This window comes from Rhinolophus sinicus, chromosome 18 (assembly GCF_057876585.1).
Source record: "Rhinolophus sinicus isolate RSI-liver-muscle chromosome 18, RSI-T2T, whole genome shotgun sequence".
In the NCBI taxonomy this organism is placed as follows: domain Eukaryota; kingdom Metazoa; phylum Chordata; class Mammalia; order Chiroptera; family Rhinolophidae; genus Rhinolophus; species Rhinolophus sinicus.
Window position 1 is genome coordinate 73,008,738 of NC_142518.1, and position 20,721 is coordinate 73,029,458.

The following is a 20,721-nucleotide window of genomic DNA, read 5'->3' on the forward strand; positions in this document are numbered from 1 at the left end:
ACAGAGATAAAAATCATTCATGTCCAGAAACATGCAAACTCATGTTCAGAAATCTCCCCTTCATTCTGATGATCTGTGGCTGCCATCTTGATAAACAGATTTTATTTATTTATTTATTTATTTATTTATTTATTTATTTATTTATTTATTTATAAATGTACTGGGGTGACACTGGTTAGTAAATTTATATAGGTTTCAAGTGTACATTTCTGTAATACATCATCTACATATTGCATTAAATAGATTTTCTTAAAAAGAAACTAAACCAGAGGTAGACTTACGTTCTGGCGCTGAAGAAAGAAAAAAAAAACCGTGGGTGGTTTCCCGCTTGCGGAACAATCTAGCCCTCCGCGTCACCGGCATCCCTCCAACCCCAGTCAAGTGCCCAACGCTTGGGCGCTCTTTCCGAGTTCTCCCCGACTGCCAAGCTCCAGGGGGCGGGGCTATTAGCCTCGCCCCTTTCATGGCTTCCAGCCAATACCTGAGAGTGTCAGAGGCCGGCGAAGCTACAGTGAGGACCCGCCCCTCTCTGCCGCTCAGCTAATCGGGGTGTGGACTTGCCTGGTGGCCCCGCCTCCTTGGCACTGAACAATTTAGAGCCGCGCGCGGGGCGGGAATGTAAGATGGCGGAGTAGCAACGCCAAGCGGTTAGTACTGAGTCTCTGAGCCGACCTCGGTTTGCATCTCGGCAGCGGCAGTGATCACTGGGCAGAGTGTCTAGGGTAGTTGGCCAAGATGCCGAATATCAAAATCTTCAGCGGCAGTTCTCACCAGGACTTATCCCAGAAAATTGCTGACCGCCTGGGCCTGGAGCTAGGCAAGGTGGTGACTAAGAAATTCAGCAACCAGGAGACCTGGTAAGAGCGAAGCTGGGACCATGACCGGCCTCACCTGCCTGGCGACGGGGGCGACGATTGGGACGCAGAGGGTAGGGGGATGGGGCCGCCGCGTGAGTTCTGGGGGACCGCGTGTGGGGGAAGGGGCAACTCTGGGGAGCGTGCTCTACCGGCTGTATCCGTTATTTCACCTCTCGCGGAAGGGTCACATTGGTTCTCACCGTGTTGAGGGTTGGAGTCAATATGGAGCTTGAGGCGAAGCTTCTGGGTCTGAAGGCAGGGGCTGGAGGACCCAGCCTAGGGATATTGGCTGCCTAGAGCGACAGGAGGGGAAGGACGCTTAGTCGCGGCTGTGGGGACACGTGGCCTTGTGGCTTCACTGTTGAACTACTCAGGCTGGACAGGTGCCGCTTCAGCTCTTGAACCAGCTTGTACGGGTGTCAGTCCTACAACTGAGCCCTCCTGGTGTTTCTTCTAGAATCTAAGAAGCATCTTTTCAATTCGAAATTGTGCTGGGTTTGGTTTTGAGTGAAATTAACGTTATGTACTGAGGGCGCCAAAAGTATTACTGAACACTTCCTCAGATTGACTAGCGTTGGCTTTTCACATCTTCAGAATCTTAGCCTTGGAGCCATACTTAATGTTAAATCTAGTTGATCAGCTAGTGTGATGCATTAACTGCATCCTGATTGCCAGCATCTCAGCTTGAGCCATCCAGAAAATCTTAGGGAACCTTAATCCTGGAATCCTTGACCTTCCCCAGTGCAGCTACTAGTACAGATAATACAAAAGCATATTTTTTGGCAAAGTCTGTCCTGAACTTACCCACTTCTCTTGGTGCCAGATGGGAAATTTAGGAAACAGTTTTGAATGTTAAGTTAATTGAGGGAAGATAACAGAGTAGAAGACCTGGATCGCATAGTGCGTTGCAACTCAATTTTTTTTTCCTTGCCCTTCTAATTAAACTTGCTTCCCCCACCCCACTCCCACCGTCTTCCTGCACCTTGAGGCCATCTTAGAGATAACTTGGTTATCTGAGCTTTTCAGTACCCCTTCCACCTAAACATAGAATCTTCTGGTTCTGATAGGCCTACTTTGTCTTTTGTCGTTAACCCTGTTGACCAAATCAGAGCAGTGCTCAAAATCTTACAGATACCGTCATCTGTGAAGGGGAAAACTTGCACCAAACTTAATGATCAGTTAAATAAGATTGCTTTGAACATGTTTTCATAAATGCTTTTATTTCCATTTTTCTTTCTTTAAAATTATTACCAAAGTGTAACTCCCCTTATACTTTTTAGACACTGCTGATAAAAGAAAAAGCATTCATCTGGAATGGGCAGTTTCCTTTTGAATGCTTGATTATTGTGCCGCTGGTTGTGATGCAAACGATAGTGCAAACACTGATGCCATCTGTAACCAGGCAATACCTTAGTCGAAAGAGGCTAGCAAAGCTGCCGACTTCAGCTTTGACCACACCATTATGACTCATAGGCTGTAATAAAGGAGACAAAACAGGACCAGACTTTGCAAGTGGCGTATAGCTAGGGGAGGAGAATGATTTTCATTTAGAGGGTGTTTTTTTTTTTTTTTTTTTGGTCCCTTTAGAGAACTGTGGTTATTAAATGCTTTTCCTGTGCTTCTAGGAAAAATACAAAGACTCTTTTTCCTTGTGTTAACCCTTCACCCTCTGCATAACAAAACACACCAGAACCTGAGGCTATATTGGGAGAGCAGAGGGGAAGGACAACTTAGTTTTCTACTGATTGGTTTATCTGAATTTATCAGCAATCCCAATCTACTGAGATATTAGGCTGATTTCATTTTTAAAAAACTGGACAGTAACATGCTTGGAAACATTGGGGAAGATTAAGCCCAATGTGGAAAATTGCTGACTGGTTAGGTTTCCTTGTTTGTGGCTTAAATCAGTAGCTTTCTGGTTCCTTAGATGTTCTGAAATCCTCATAATCGAATATGTTGCCTATGGAGCTTGCCCCTCCCGCCAACCTTTGGCTTTTCTGCACTGCAGAAATGGTAACTGCTGCTCTGTGTGACTCTTGAGATCTACAGGTCGTGGACAGGGCAGCTCAGTGGGTACTGTGGGTCATCAGATGGGGGACTGCAGAGCCCATCCTCAAGTGAGACAGTTCTGCTATTTGCTACAATTTGGCAGAATCTCAGGAGTTGATGCTCTCGTGAGCAAAGTGCCTTTTCTTTTGAAGTCATCAGGATCATCCTTTGCTGTCCAGTTATTTGGGAAACATGCATACGTATAAGTGGTACGTTTCACACACACAAATATAATAGTTTAAGAGAGTTTAAAAACGTAGGCTCTGGTCTCAGAGAACCTAGAATTGTATCCTGAGGCTTTCTTTGCCTCAGTGATCTCATCTGTAAAGTAGTAACTACCCATGGAGTTCTTGTGAGGATGAACTGAGATAGGACTGAAGCTCTTAGAATACCGTCTGATGCAATAAATGTACAGTAAATGTTGGTAAGAAGGGATGGTGGTGGCACTGCAGATGATATGGAAAAAAGACATCCCAAAAATTCCACCGCCCGACTGTTCACATTTGATGTATGACCTTCCAGGTGTTTGTGTGTGTGCTCATAGACTTTTTCAAAAATGTGAGACGTGTGTATAGCTTTCTTCACTTACAATATAGTTTGAATAGTTTCTCCCCTTAATATTTAGTCGACATGGTGTGAAACAGCTTTTAAACAGTAGTTAGTTTGTCTTAATGGTTTTACCATAATTTCAGATAACCTAGTCCGTATTATTAGGTATTTTTTATCTAATGCTTTTAATATGAAAATCCTGAACATAAATCTTTGACCGTTTCTGATTATTTTCTTTCTTTTTTTTTTAGATAATTTTTATAAGAGTTTGAGCCAAACTGACTAACTGCATATGCCGGAGAGCAAGATCTCAAATGCTCCCTATTTCTGAATATTTTCTTAGGGTAAATCCCTAGAAGGGGAATACGTTAAGCTTAAAGGGTATATACCATTTTTTAGGCTTTTGAATACCTAGTGCCAAATTGCTCTCCAGAAAAGTTGAACCAATTTCCATTCTCACCAGCAATAACAACGATATTAATAATAATTAATGAATAGTGAATGCTTACGATATGCTAGTTCAGATGCTAAACACTTTATACACAGCATATTTAACCATCTCAATACTGCTATGAGGAGTTACTCTCACTATCCCCATTTTACAAGTGAAGGAACTAAGATTCAGAGGTTAAGTAACTTTCCCAAATCTGGGTATTACTGTGCTTTAACATTTTTGTTGATACAGTATCTCATTGGGCTTTTAAAACTCTTGAATTACAAAAATTTTTGACTTGATTCTCTTCAAACTTCGGTTTATTTGGTTACTCTCAATAAGCTGAGAGGGGAAAACTTAATTTTGGTTGCCTAGGATTTTCCTAAGAACTATGTCCTTTCATTAATTAATCCCATGTGTTTTGCACATGCCAACATCTCTGTCTAAATTCTTAATATTTTCTTAAGAATACCACCTGCATTTTAGATTTACTTTATTTCCTTTTTGTGTTTTTTAACATTCTGTGCTCATTCAATGCACTTATGCCTGATGCTAAAGGAAAGGGTAAAGGAGAAGTTAGTTTTCTCATTGGATGGACAAAGCCAGTCACCTGGCCTCTCCAGAACGGCTGGGAGAATGATTGGCCCAAAGCCATTTGGAGAACACACCATTAGCTAGAGGGAGAGAACAAGGCCTGTTATCCTTCAAATAACTAAACCAGGCCTTTCTTCCTGATATATTATGTTAAGAGCAAACAGGTTTTAGGTAGGCATAAGTGTTGTACCATCAATCACTGCCTAACGTATCTCTTAGAGGAAGCTATAATAATAATATTAAGATTTCTTGAGGGTTCATTGAACAGTTGATTGACCAAGCTGTATGACCTGAGGGTAGTTCATGGGCTTTTAAAGGCTTTGTGAACATCTGTATCATATAATCCTAAAAAAAAATGCTAATGGAGGGAAAGATTGGTCTGTATTAGTGAATTTAGAATTACACACAGTAGAACAAGCACTATCCTTGTTTACTTGCACCACTTCGTTAAATAACTTTTTCAAGTTATTAGATGGATTCCTGGTGGTAACATGCTGCTTCTGTGCTTGAGGGGAAGTTTTAGTCTAGGTTTGGCTTTGGGAAATGGCTGAACTGTTGGTTAATTATCATCAGGTGATAACACAGAAATGGCACTAGTGATTGTGGTGGGTGGTAACTGGTGATTTTTTTAAGAATTATTTTTCAAACCTTATGTAAAGTTAGAATGAATATAATTTTTAAAGGAACACCTCTGTTAAAGCTATGTATTTAGCAAATTCTCTCTGTTGTTGAACTTGGCAGTGATAATTTTATAATACCTTACCTGCTTTCAAGAAAGGATTTGAAGTGTGTTTCATGATAGTCAACATGCAAAAGGTTCATTAAGTAGATACTCTAGAAACCTTATAGAACAAAGTATGATAGTAATTGTGCCAAGAATTTGGCATAAAGTGATTACTGAAGTTTAGTGTTACTTTAACTGTATCCCTTTCTGGCAGCCAAAGGGATAAAGGCATATGCAATGGATTATGTAGTTTTTATTTTCATAAAACTCTTTAGAAACTTTCAGGCACAAAATTCTAAGAATTTCATGGGTAAGGATCCTTAAATAATTATATTGAGTAACATAATGGACGATATAAGGAATTTTGTTAGTAGTTTTTGTATTGAATCTGATAGTTGAAGCGTTTATAAAGACAGATAAGCCATCATGGACTAAGTCTGTTGTTTCCTAGTCTTACTTGATAACAGGAAAACTGGAGAATGGTCAATTAGCCCATCCCTTGCTACATGTTGTCTTGGCTCAATTGTCAAACTGCCGTTCCCTAGCTCCTAATCAAACAACCTGACTCTGGCAAGTGACTGTCTGTGTACTTGACTGAAAGAAGAGCCACAGGCTTCCAGTACCAGATGACTTTTTATTAGAGGACACAGTTGACTTTTTATTAGAAATCAACATGCCTGACTTTTGTTCTCCCCCAGGGGAATGAAGATCTCGGTCAAGGAAGTGACGTGTGGGGGATGACTGTGGGTGAGGTTCAAATTTTCTTTGAGTTTTGAAGTGGCTCAAATATTTGAGGTACTTGGTCAGGACCCTAGAGTTGTGCACCATAATACATAGGAGGGACCCTTTTATCCTGTAATCTCTTAAAAGGGCAGGGAGTGTTAGTCCCTCTAAGCTACCACTGCCTCTTGTCATTGGGCCTACCACAACGAGTACCTTGCAGAATACACTCACCTCCATGAAGGGTTATTTCGTCCTTTCTACTTTTGCTTTTTTTAATTTTAATAATATATTTATCCCAGTATATCCAAAATATTACAGTTTTAACATGTAATCAATATAAAATTTGAGATAGTTTTCCTTTTATATATACTGTGTTAGCAGGAAGGTATGTATTTTAGGGAGTGCCCTTCTAGATGCTAGATGGGATGCTGGCTGATTCCTGATGGCTTAATAAAGCCAACTAGATCGTCAAAAAACAAAGTGTATATTTTACACTTGCAGTACGTCTCAATTCAGTTCCTCAGTCACACTAGCCACATTTCATGTGCTCAGTAACCACGTGAGGTCAGTGACTCCCATGTGGGGCAGCACCATTCTAGGGCCTACACTTTGGGAAACATGCAAGCCGCTCTTCTAGAAAGCCCTTCTTGGCTCCCTCCAGCCCATCCATTTGAATTATGAAGACTGTCTTCAGAAAGCAATTTTGGCATTTGGCATAGTTGACGTTGCTGACAGACTCGGTTGTTTCTCAAGGCTGGTCAGTTCAGCTGGGTCCACAAAATTGCTATATTGTTCATTATATTGCTCAGTATTGCTATTTCAGGATCCCACCATAAAATTCTTTGTAGCTGTCACCTCCTATTGGGCCCATCAAGTTGTGGTTCTACCACAGAATAAGTATCTTATCTGTCAGCTGAGTATCTGTAAAAGGGTATGAACAGATTTGTCAAAACCTTTTGAGGAAACATGTTGGACCCACGTGCCTCTAGCATGAGGGACTATAAAAGTCAATCTTCTAAATTTTCACAGTAAGCAAGCCTGCAGATGGTTCAGACATTCTGTCTAAAGTGAGTGGATCCAAGAGGCAGCCTAACCCTGAGGGACATTCGTTCATTCACTCTTTGTGTGATATTGACACTCGCTGGCTGGGAGACAGATGAACATTACAGATCTGGTCCCTGTCTTCGTGGAGCTTGCATTCTGGTGGAGGAGACAGGCAATAAAGAAGTGCATGAAAAAAATAAGGTGATAAGAAATTGTGATAAGTGTTCCGAAGGGAATAACTAGGGTGATGAAAGAATAAGTGGGGAGGGTCATGTTATTTAATTTTATTGTGGAACATTCCAAACATGCAGAAGTAGAGAGAATAGCATAATCCCACCTACCCTATCCCCCATGTACCCATCACCCAATCTAGTTTATGGCAGTTTATGGCTAATTGTGTTTCACCTATTCCCTCTCCATACACCTGCCTGCAATTGAATTATTTTGAAGCAAACCCAGGTATTATGTCACCCATATATGTTTTAGTAGACACAATACCATTTTCTTGCCTAAAAATACTAACAGTAATCTTTTCATATCAAATAACTAATGTTTAAATTTCCTTGTCTCATAAATGTGTTTTTTTGTTTTTAGTTTTACAGTTTGCTCAAATTGGTATGCAAAGAAAGTCCATACAGTGCTATTGGTTCGTATTTATTTTTAAGTCACTTTTAATCTGATAGGTTCTCAGGCAAGTCACTTTTTTTTTTGTTTGTTTGTTTTAATTTTATTTTATTAAATTTATTGGGGTGACAATTATTAGTAAAATTACATAGATTTCAGGTGTACAATTCTGTATTACATCATCTATAATTCCCATTGTGTGTTCATCACCCAGAGTCAGTTCTCCTTCCATCACCATATATTCGATCCCCCTTACCCTCATCTCCAACCCCCCACCCCCCGCCCCCCTTACCCTCTGGTAACCACTAAACCATTGTCTGTGTCTATGAGTTTCTGTTTCTCATTTGTTTGTCTTGTTCTTTTGTTGTTTTTGGTTTATATACCACATATCAGTGAAATCACATGGTTCTCTGCTTTTTCTGTCTGACTTGTTTCGCTCAGCATTACTCTCTAAAGATCCATCCATGTTGTCACAAATGTTCCTATATCATCTTTTCTTACTGCCGAATAGTATTCCATCGTGTATATATACCACAACTTCTTTATCCATTCATCTATCAAAGGACGTTTTGGTTGTTTCCATGTCTTGGCCACCGTAAACAAAGCTGCAATGAACATTGGAGCACACGTGTCTTTATCTCTAAATGTTTTCAGATTTTTTGGGTAGATACCCAGGAGAGGGATTGCTGGGTCATATGGCAGTTCTATTCGTAATTTTTTGAGGAACCTCCACACTGCCTTCCATAGCGGCTGCACCAGTCTGCATTCCCACCAACAGTGTATGAGGGTTCCTTTTTCTCCACAGCCTCTCCAACACTTGTTACTATTTGTCTTGTTGATGATCGCCATTCTGACTGGGGTGAGGTGATATCTCATTGTGGTTTTGATTTGCATTTCTCTGATGATTAGTGATGTTGAGCATTTTTTCATATGTCTATTAGGCAAGTCACTTTTAATAAGATGGTCAGGGAGGATATTTTGATTGGAGACCTGAGAAATGAACGAGCGAGGTATAGGAAGAACATTCCAAGTAGTGGGAAGAATGAATTGTAAATTCACATGCAATTTTAAGAAATAATATGGAGAGCCAGTTGTACCCATTACCCAGTTTTCCCAAAGTCCCAAAGTAGTTTTTCCAGACTACAGTTTTCTTGCACAGCTATGGTATAACGCATCAAGCAGGATATTGACACTGATGCAGTCAAGATACAAAAAGTTTTCTATGGCAAGGATCCTTCCTGTTACCCTCTTGTAACCACACCTACCCTTCTCCCCCTCTGTAGTTTTCCTTTTTATATTGCCTCTCTCTGCTTTGGTATCTGGGTAATACCAGCCTCATAAAATGATTTGGAAAACAATCCCTCCTCATCTGTTTTCTGGAAAGGATTGTGCAGAATTCATGTTCATTCTTTAACTGGTAGAATTCTCCAGTGAAGCTGTTTTAGGTCAGTCTTCCTGGAGGTTTATCAATTTTATTGAGTCCCCTTCCCCCAAGAACCAGCTTTTGGTTTCATTGGCTTTTCTTATTGCTCTACTCTTTTCAATTTCATTGATTTCTACCCTTATGGTTATTTTCTCCTTTCTGCTTACTTTGGGTTTTACATTTCCCATTTTCTAGTTTCTTGACGTAGGAACTTAAATTATTGATTTGATCAAATAAGGCACTTTTAACATAAGGATCTCTAGTATAAAATATTTCTTGAATTTAGTGCATGAAGGTTTGTCTCCAGATATCACAAACTAATGTGTTTTCCTTTTTGTTCTAGCTACCAGTAATCTCAGCTTCCCTGTTCTAATTGGTTTCTGGTTTGATTTTTTTTTTTTACCATTTGCCTTTATTTTTCTTGCTTCATAATATAAACTAACCCCATTCTTTTCAAATGTAGCATCCTTACCATTGTTACTTGGCTTGGAAAGGAATAAATATTAAATAACAATTATCGCCTAATAATTAAACAATAATTATCAGCTTCTTCTGGCAATGGAATTATCTCTTGTTGAAGAAATTTTTCTCTTGGTCAATAGGTGTCATCAACCATTCTGGTTTACATCTCATCTACACATATTACATACGCATGCACCTATGTGCACCCACAAATACCCCTCACCTAGAGGATTCATAGGGAAGATGGTGTTGTTTTGAGGTGTCACAGAGTTTATTTTTTTAATCATTAGTTATTCTTGGTAAGGATCTGAGTATAGATACGAAAACTTTCATTTTGTGATAAAAGATAGCTGTACTCCATAGTTATAGTAACTTCCTGTGGAATTTTTTAAAAACAAGACTTACTGATTGGGCCAGAGTACAGTTAGCTTAGAATGAGGGCAAGGACCACATCTGTTTTACTCTCCATTGTATCCCTGGCGCCTACCGCAGTGACTGGCATAGGAACTTTTTTTTTTTTTTTTTTTTTTTTTTGAGTGAACTGGCCCATATGGTAAGTGTGGTGCGATCTTCTGTGGAAGGCATCATTATAGAACCGTAGTGATTCATTCCTTATACGATCTTTCTACTTTTGTTATATGTGGATTGTGACAGTCACAGATGCTGTATCAAATTTGCATTCACATGTTATGTACCTGAAATGAGATATAAGCCGCCTAACTGAAATTGTGTTTCAATTTCTTGTGAGTACTTTAGCCAGTCTTTTTCATGTTGTGTCCCATATAAAAATAGGTAATATTTGTGTAGTGCACTGGAGTAAACTGGGGCAGTAGACTGCTTCTGGTACAAGGGCTCCTCCAGGGAGCCTCCTGACGTCTGAGGGGATCAACGTCCACATGCAGGTGTAACCCCTTCATAGCGTACTAGTAGGGAAGCTATGCTTTTTTGGCTTGACTGTGTGTGGAAGTATAGTTCATATAGTGCTTTCAAATCGATTGTTTTTATTGTCCTTCCTTTCCTGGTTGTAGCGTGGAAATTGGCGAAAGTGTACGAGGAGAGGATGTCTACATTGTTCAGAGCGGCTGTGGTGAAATTAACGACAATCTGATGGAGCTTTTGATTATGATCAATGCCTGCAAGATTGCTTCAGCCAGCCGCGTCACGGCCGTGATACCGTGCTTCCCTTACGCCCGGCAGGATAAGAAGGATAAGGTAGGAGCATAATCTCCTTTATGAAACAAGTTTGTTTTTTGTTTTCTTAAATCAGGGGAAGCATGAGCACTGGCCAAAGTTCCAAACAATCCCTTCAGCATCAGATATACATTTGGAGAGTATTATTTCTCGCATTCTGGTAGGAATTACCGAATTTTCAAAACAGTCAATATGTAACTGGTATAAAGCAACACATTTGCAGTCTGTATATTTTATTCCAGTCATACGTATATGACTTTATTAGCTCACTGCTGTTTTTCAATTGTATCAGTGAGACTTAAGTACCAGCTTCCATGGAACAGAATTTTTTTTTAACTGTGGTAGATCCTCTGGGACCCTTTTGGGGTTGTCGTTGTGACCTCTTCATAAAACTTGAAGTCTGTTACATGAATACTTGGTCTCATTATACACACGCACACACATACACCTCACCTTGTTTATCTGGTACATATTAGAGGATAAGGCATATACGTAAAACTTTGCAAGTCTATTTTCTATTGTCATCAGTGCCCAATTTTACATACAGTGCCTGGGAGAAGGCCAGATGTTTTATCCCAATAGAGTACGGTGCTCCTACAGAGTGTAGAGTAAAGGGCATGGGCTTTGCCATTTTACAGTACAGCAGATGTGTTTACCTGTTACTTAAGGGGCTTGAGGTCACTAGAAGGTTGACCTCCAGATGATAATTTACAACATAAACTCTGGTATCTTCAAATATTGACATGTTAGATGTTATACAGTTTTGACTATATATGTGTTAAAAGAGATTTTAAGAAAATTCTTTCAAAAAAGACGTAAGTCTGCCTAATTTAAATGGAGCACTGGAAACACTTGAATAGACTGAAAATATGTACATTAAGTTAAGAAAATGAAAGGTAGGAAGGTATTTCCTTATACTAAATACGTATCCTGAGTTGGAAAAGTGATGTTCAACCTAGTATTTATACTAGATTGTGATCTACTCAGTCAGTGGCCATGTCACTTTCTCTGGATTTTCTGCGTGGCACAGTGCCTTAAACATGGTAAGTAGGTGCACAGTAAATAAAGGCTGCTTCAGCAAAGGAGTTCTTTCTCTAATTGGCTTTTTGGATTTTTTTTTCTCCCCTCCATTTAGAGCCGTGCTCCAATCTCAGCCAAGCTTGTTGCAAATATGCTCTCTGTAGCAGGCGCAGATCATATTATCACCATGGACCTGCATGCTTCTCAAATTCAGGTATCATCAGTAGAAGTTAAATATTAGCTTAGAGATTTTTAGGAGTTAGAAAGGGGGGAGGAGAGGACTGATAATGCTGAAGACTGCAGAGAAGAAAAAACTGCTCAAGTACAGCTCAAACTAGACCTTTTAAACATTCTCACTTTAAGCTTAGTTTATGGTCTTAGTCATTTGGGGTGGTTGGAAAGGGAGGCAGTCATATATTCCGGGCAGAGTAGGCTTTGGGTTCCGACCTAGTTTGAATACTGGCTCTGATGATTACTAGCTTTATAACCTTGGGCAGATTATTTGAGTTATGAATATACACTGCTTTGTTACTGTGAGTATTAAGTAAGATATTAAATTCATAGTATAATACCTGGCTGATGACAGGAACCAAATAAATGGGAGCTGTTAATGTCATCATTAAATTTAGAGGCACAGATATTGCAACCTACTTTCTAGCATAAACTCAGAGTAAGGGGAACAGAATGCCACCTTATGTTTATACATTTTAAAGAGACTTTCAAATCGTTACCATTGGAGGCTTACGGCATTCCAGTGAGTTATATAGGGCAAATGATTATACCCATTTCACAGAAGAGGAACACAACTAATCTATAGCAACTAGTACCGTGTTTCCCCAAAAATAAGACGGGGTCTTATATTAATTTTTGCTCCATTAGGGCTTATTTTCAGGGGACGTCTTATTTTTTTCATGTACAACAATCTATATTTATTCAATTACAGTCATGTCATCTTCTGGAATGTTGTCATAACTTACTAAATGCGTCCTTCATGCTGAGATCTTAACTGGTGCTTATCTTCGGGGTAGGTCTTATTTTCGGGGAAACATGGTATTAGAACACAGATCTGGCTTCTAGTTACTGTTATTCATTATAAATATCTTCCACTAAGTTTATATGCCGTAGCATCTCTAACTGGTTTACCAGTTAGCTTTTGCTCCTGAAGCCAGGCCAACATTTATTAGCATGAAGTAGTAAGTATTTATTACCTTGTGAGTCTGCACATTGGCTGGGTAGTTCTGGTCTTGGCTTTACATGGACCTTTTTCCCAAGGGTTCACTCATGTGGCTGTGGTCAGTTGTGGGTTACCAGGGGCTGGCGTTGCCCATCGTGCCTGGGCTCTCTTGCATAGCCTGGATTTGAGGAGGCCATTTTTAGCCTCCCACACTGAGTATGCCCTCTACTCAGTCTGAATGGTGCAGGAAGGTATTCTTTGGACAAGTCACTATTTTCTTTGTGTTAGTCATTTATAAATGGAAGAGAAGGAACACAAAGCAAAACTGACCCAGCTCCTTCCTACAGGGATTTTTTGATATCCCTGTGGATAATTTGTACGCAGAGCCCGCTGTCCTGAAGTGGATAAGGGAGAACATATCTGAGTGGAGGAACTGCACTATTGTCTCGCCTGATGCTGGGGGAGCTAAGAGGTAAGAGGTTGTTTTTTTACCTGTTTTTTTTTAAGTTTATTGGGGTGACAGTGGTTAGTAAAGTGACATAGGTTTCAAGCATTTGACAAGATACAGCATCCATTTATGATTAAAATGCTTAATAAAATAGGTATAGAAGGAAAATACCTCAATATAATAAAGGCCATATATGACAAACCCTCAGCTAATCTCATAATTAGTGGTGAAAACCTGAAGCCCTTTGCTCTATGTTCAGGAACATGACATGGCTGACCCCTATCACCTCTGCTTTTCAATATAGTATTGGAAGTTCTCGCCAGTGCAACCAGGCAAAAGAAAGAAAATAAAAGAGATCTGAATTGGGGCTGAAATTTGTATTATTCTGTACTGGAAAAATCTTTCAGACAGTTGTCAGAAAGCGATGCTTTTCTATCCAAGTGACAGATTTTAAGTAGTACTTCAGAATGGATGTACCAGTAGCTGGGACACAGGCTGGATATAGTTTTACTCACTTCTCTTTCCTGGCCCGAGTAACTACCTGAAAGACAAGGCAGCAGCAGAGGGGCCCTAAATAGTTTGGTACCTATTGTTGGCCTGACTGTGACCCATTAGTAACTTGGCCCCGCAGACCTAACAATACTGCTGGGAACCTATAGGGAAATGGGGGAGGAAATTTGGTTTTCTAATGAGCAGCACCTGCTGTCAAACCACATGATAATAGTGGACAAGTAACTTTTACATACCTCTTAATGCTGTTGTTGGTTAGATCATTTTGATCCTTTGGATTAAAGTATTAAGCAGGAAGGAAAATAAGGCGTGATAATTTTATTTAAAGCCCAGACCTTAACATTTTAAACAAACTGCCAGGGATTACCAGTTGCAATATTTTACAGCTCACATGGTGCTAAGAGCTTTTTATTTCCTTAGTGGGTCACTCAGTAATGCATTCAAAAGTGACACATGCTCTACTTGTTGTGGAAATAGAATGAAAAGCTACAAAACACAGATGATTAGGAAAAGCTAATTCAGATCTCTCTACAAGCCATTCAAATCTTCAATGACTGTTTCTCAACAATCTCTTTATTTCAGTAACTTCAACAGTACTGATAAGCTGAGAACTTTGAGTTCCATTATCCAGCCAGACGTATGGCTTTGTCAGGCTATGTAATCGCTGGTTACCATCTGTAATACTAGAGACAGCCTAAAAAAGATTCCCCTAATAGTGGTTGTCATACTTGTCTTAACTTGTGCATTATTTTCACATCTTGCTATGGGACTTAGAAAACAGTCACATCTGAAATAAACAAGCAGGATTTTCTTTCCAAAGTTGGGTACAGAAAAATTGCCTTTAGCAGATGATGTGGGTTTTTTGGTTTATAATTTTCTTATAGTGATGGAGTATTTTCAAAGTGAGTGGCCCTCACTTCTGTGTTGGCAGGATTTGGAGTTCAGATCCCTGTGCAGTTGTGACTTGTACATGGTTTCTCCCCTCAAGGGCACAGGTAGTGACTTTTTCTAGTCCTTTATGCTTTGTCGATCACTAAGTTTGTTGCTGTTAAGCATGGATTGGGATGCTTGAAGTAACCGTGCCTTTCTCTTGGATGAATCATCATTCCAAGCAGATTGGTGACTAGATGTTATGTGCCCACGAGGTAGTAATGGAGAGCACAGGGTGTGGCTTATTTAGATCAGGGTACAGTGTCTACTGGGTTGTGGCTCAAATCTTGTGTGTTCTCTATTATGTGGTCACACGTTCTCCCCTGTCTAGCACAAACTCAGATACGTGACCATTGTCAGAAGGGAAATAGGACAGAGTGCTCTGGTTGGACCAGTACATTCAAAACAAAGCCCCAAAGTACAGGCCTCGTCACACACGAGGACGGCACAGTCGGGCACGGATGTACATGTCACTGGGGCCACAATGTCATTTACTGAATGTATTTCTGTTTGCGTGAATCATGTGGTACTCTGACACCAGACAGATTTGTCTTCTGTCTCACCTGGTCTGCTTTGTATTTTCTTGTAATTAAAAAAAAAAAGAAAACCTATTTTGATTTGGAGATACTTTGGCTGTACAGTGAGGTGCCCCGTTTGCCCAGTTAATTGGTATAACTTTCTTTTTAGCCGTCATTAAAGGAACTCCCAAGCTTGGTGCCCAGGTACAGTTGACATTGACAGTTGGTGGATCACTGGAGGGAGTGTGATGAGGGCACAGGCATTGGAACAGGCTGGCTACTCCTCCTCTTCTGCCAGGTTCAGTCGCACTTCTCAACCCATCCGCATGTCAAACTGGGACAGTCTGCACTGCTGGCATTAGTTAACCAAATCTTCTCTCTCTTCCCTTCTGCTGCGAATTCATTAAATGAACGTGCCTTAGCATTATGCTGCTTCCTGGAACTGGTGAGCGCATATGTCTATCCCCTACTGTAAGGCAGAATGGATTCTAATTTATATTCATAAATTGCTCTCAGGATATGGAGGCATTAGTCTATAAAAGCCAGTTGTGATGTCAATAAATTATAGTTGTTTTCTTCCAGCCCTGGGAACTGTTGGGTTTCATGTTTTCTCCCTCAGAAAACAAGCACATTCTTCAGTTCATTTCTTTTGTCTTAGGAGCCACTCTCCCCAGGTTTTAACTGTGAATACCTGCTTTTGCAGAGTGACCTCTATTGCCGACCGATTGAATGTGGACTTTGCCTTGATTCACAAAGAACGGAAGAAGGCCAACGAAGTGGACCGCATGGTGCTGGTGGGAGACGTGAAGGACCGGGTGGCCATCCTAGTGGATGACATGGCTGACACTTGTGGCACAATCTGCCATGCAGCTGACAAGTGAGTGCTGAGCAGTGGGGCTGGTGGTTAGAAGTAAAAGCTGACAGCTGTCTGAGTGCCTTAAGCCGGCTGATTCTTTTGGGAACTGAATTGAGATGATATCTAGCTTTGGGAGTTTTTCATCACCCGAGGCTTGAATCGCAGTATGTATAAATTGATGAGTGCTCTTTCTCCCCCCACCAGATTTCCTTAGTTTTTTTGTCTTTTTATTTTGCTAAATGATATATAACATAAAGTTGGCCATTTTAACCATTTTAACTGTACGGTTCAATGGCATTAGTTACATTCATACTGCTGTACAGCTATCACCACTATATTTCCAAAATTTTTTCATCACTCTGAATACTCTACTTTTGATAGTTTTTTTTAAAGAAGTTAAGGTAGAAATCCACAGGCCTAAGCAGACAAAAATATACTGGGGGTGCCAAAAAAATGTATACAAGTGGACACTGGTCAGCGTTGCTCAAGCAGTAGTTCACTGTAATCAGAAGTGTCTGGACACTGATGGTAACCACTTTGAGCATCTCTTGTAATTGCAGAAGTCAAACGTGACTTGTATTCATCTTTTGTTATCAGTATGTATTGAGTATTACAATTTTAATACAGTTTTCCTTTCTTAAAATGTGTATACATTTTTTTTGGCACCCTCTGTATTCTCATGTTTATATTTTACCTAAGCCTAAAACACTAGTCTTACTTCTTAGTAAGTAAGACTCCTAACTTCATTCAAATTACTTTCCATCTCTTGCATGCACTGTTCTAAAATGCCTCCCTTCTGTTCTCTCTGCTGCCAGTCACAGGTCTCCTACCTCCTCAGTCCATCTTTCATTTTTCATTTTGCCATTCCACTTGCAAATCTTCCTAAAACCTAAGACTAGATTCCATCAGTCCCCCCTTTAAAATTTAAGTGCTTACAATCCAAGCCACTATAGACAGCACTGTTTCTCATATTCTCATAACTTTTTTTTTTAACCTCCAAGTGTGCCTTGCACAGGGCCTGGCATATAATGGGTGCCAAAAAAGTATTTGTGTGCTGAATGAGGCCTGATTTGGATCTTGGAGTATTCATAAAATTCCTTTTGCTCTAGTATTAGTAAGGTAATGCTAATTGCTATACCACATCAACTCCCTGAAATGTCAGTGGCTTAACATGATACAGTTTCTTGTTCATGGCGTACTCCAATGCAAGTATTCCTCTTTCAGTCTTCTGGCACTGCATCAGTGCCTTCCAAGAATCCTTTAAAATATGGCTTCCAAGAATCCTTTCAAAGACATTTACTTCCATTTTGGCCATCCAAAAAGGGAAAAGAGCATGGAAAGATTGCTCACCTATGGAATAATTTTATAAGCTCAGCCAGGAAGTGGTGCCCACATTTTGATAGCCAGAATTAAGTCACATGGCCACACCTAACTATGCAAGGGAGGCTGGGAAATGTAGTCCAGCTGTATGCCCAGGGAGAAGAGGAAATAGATTTTGTTGAATGTAGCAGTCTGCTACAGCTCTTTTACATGAATCCAAACCTATTCAGATAAGTTCTTAGTCCATTTCTCTCTCCTTGGTATGGATTCAGTTGTGGCCCCCTGAAATTTATACATTGAAGCCCTAACCCCCAATGCAATGGTATTTGGAGATAGGACCTTTGAGAAATATTTAAGTTTAGATGAGGTCATCAGGGTGGGGTCCTTATGATGCGATTGGTGCCCTTAATAAAAGACCAAAAAGCTCACTGCCCCCCTTCTCCCCATGCATGTGTACACACAAAGAGGTCAGAGTGGTTGTGTGAATACACAGGGAGATGATAGGAGCCAACAAGCCAAGAGACACCTGCCTTGCCACCACCTTGATCTTGGACGTTGCAGCCTCCAGAAGTATGAGAAATAAAATTCTGTTTAAGCTATGGACTGTGGCATGGCAGCCAAGCTGATTAATACACTGCTCCTTCCTAACTCAGATTCTATAGTGACAAGATGAACCCAAATCAACTCTGCTTTTTCCTATAGACTTCTCTCAGCTGGAGCCACCAGAGTTTATGCTATCTTGACCCATGGCATCTTTTCTGGCCCAGCCATTTCTCGCATTAACAGCGCATGCTTTGAAGCAGTAGTAGTCACCAACACCATACCTCAGGAGGATAAGATGAAGCATTGCTCCAAAATACAGGTGAGGGCAAGATTCTTGCAAAACAAAACTCCACCGAAGCATTCAGGAGGTGGTTACATATGTCGAATTACCAGATTTCCTGCTTTGTTCTTAAGGGTTTAGTCTGTCATCAGGACCTATGATCCAAAAGTAAAACAAAAACGTGTGTTTAAAAATTCAGATTGCTCTACCATGTTTCCCCAAAAATAAGACCTAGCCAGACAATCACTTCTAATGAGTCTTATGGAGCAAAAATTAATATAAGACCCAGTATTATATTTATTATATTATATTATATTATATTAATTATATTATAGTAAAGACCCAGTCTTATAGTAAAATAAGACATAATGTGAAACCTTTAAACTGATGGTATACTCCTTAGAACTCCAGAGTCTCTCAAAGTTGCTCTGAAAACAACCTAACTTAATTACCTAGTGTTCTTGTTAAAATGCAGATTACTTTGCTCCATTCAAGACCTGCAAAACCAGAGGTCCTGGGACCACTGCTTTAAAGTAATTCTCCAAGTAATTGTTAAACACTCAATTTTGAATGCTGAATATATTTTAAAGACAAGGCCTTTGTTTAATTATGTGTATAGTAATCTATTAGCTTTCTGACATATATAGAATTGGAGGGTTGATGCCCCATTCTTAAGGATTTTTTTTCAACTTAAATATATATTTTTTTCATTCCTAAGAATTTTTAGATGCCAACGTGCCATCATCTTGGTGAGTCTGAGTTAGAACTTTTCATCCATTAGCATTTTGACTATCCTATGTGGTTATATTTAAAATGTTATGAGGAATGGGTGCCAGCTCACGAGGGGAAACAGCACAGTGCAGCAGTCTTAAGAGGAAGAACTCTCATTAACTGCTCAGCGGTGTGCAAACTGTCCTGTCATCTGTGTCTGTGATACTAACCTGGTGCTTTTCTTGCCTTTCTAGGTGATTGACATCTCCATGATCCTTGCAGAAGCCATCCGGAGAACTCACAATGGGGAATCTGTTTCCTATCTGTTCAGCCATGTCCCTTTATAATAGAATAACTCCTGAGGCTTTTAAAAAATAAAATGAACACCACTCCTTGTTTTCCCTTGGTATTTGATGAAAAACTCAGCAGAAGACCCAGCTTGCTCCAGTAGCTTTCTACATCCCATATCAGGTATATTAGTGTTTCTCCAAAATCAGGGAAAAACAGATTGAGACTAACTGCTCAGGTTTCCTACCTGCATTGTCTTATTCTGGCTTCTTTGATTTTGTGAGCCTTGCAGCTCTAACTACAGCTCAGTGGCTGCAACATTTCAGACTTTGAAGGGTGTTGTATTGGGGGTGTTTGAATGTTTTGGGGGAAGTTCAGACTATTTCACATGTGAATACTTTAGGGTTTCCTTGGTTCAGAACTACTAGCAGCAAATCCAACCTAATGCCCCCCCACCCCACCCCCCGTCGCTCACACACACACACACACAAACAACATGTGACAAGTTCTCTAAGGTCTATGCTAAATTACAAGAGCTGTAGGCAGCCCAGAACCCAGCTTTGGTAACTGAGCCCCTTTAAGGCAGGCAGCTCTTGGTGGGTGGTGGAGGGGGCAGGGGGGAGCTGACGAAAGATAGCACACAGTGCAGCGGATGCTTCTGGAGGAAAAAACCTGATCCATAACCCTCTGCTTGGAGACTTCTGCTTAGAGGCTTTTGTACCTATTCCTTCTCTGTTTGGCTTGACCTTCAACCATCTTGACCTTTTCCTGGCCAAATATCTTCTTGGGCCCAAATGAACATTGTACTAAAGTCTTCTGGAAAGCAAACCTCATTTCTTGCTATGTATTCTTTAACATTTACACAAGGTTATTTCGCTGTAGCTTAATCTTCCTTAGCCCACTACCACCATGGTAGAAGGTTCTAGGTGGTATTGTAGTGCCTTTTGATTAATTTAAATATTTAATTTGCATTTTTCTTCCTTGGATCTGTTTGGCCTCTCAAATGACCTGAGGTTTCTGTTAAAAAGATTGATGTCACTAGCTCTTGTAGAGGAAACTAATAAAGTATTTGTGTTGTGTGACCGTGGGTCTATATCATATTTGTACTGCTCTGTCTGCCAAAGGTTTCGTTTAGGTGTCTTGCTGCCCAATGATACTTATTCTTTATTTCCAAACTCTTAGCCACATTATTAAGCCAAGATAAGATATTGGCAGCAGTTTTATCCAACTTAAGATTTCTGGGGTTTATGTAGAACTATATATATACTGTAATTCTATGCAATATACCTGAATTACAGGCTGTATAATGCCTGCTGGATGTCTGGTTCTTATTCCTGGGGAGAGCAATTAGGTATTTTCTTATTGGAAAAGAATAGTTTATATAATTCATTTTGAACCAATTTTGCCAAATATGGTAAAATTTCCCTACATCAGTAGTTGACATACATTT

At 40.1% G+C, this 20,721-nt stretch overlaps 1 protein-coding gene across 1 annotated transcript; it reads left to right on the forward strand.

Moving 5' to 3' along the window:
• The first annotated feature begins 605 nt into the window (after positions 1-605).
• PRPS1 (phosphoribosyl pyrophosphate synthetase 1) lies at positions 606-20,353 on the forward strand. The gene is made up of 7 exons (XM_019715220.2): positions 606-857; positions 10,511-10,694; positions 11,809-11,907; positions 13,215-13,339; positions 15,977-16,150; positions 18,152-18,311; positions 19,238-20,353. Exons 1-7 carry the CDS (start codon positions 736-738, stop codon positions 19,328-19,330), a joined length of 957 nt encoding a protein of 318 aa, XP_019570779.1. The 5' UTR covers positions 606-735; the 3' UTR covers positions 19,331-20,353.
• Positions 20,354-20,721: the final 368 nt, after the last annotated feature.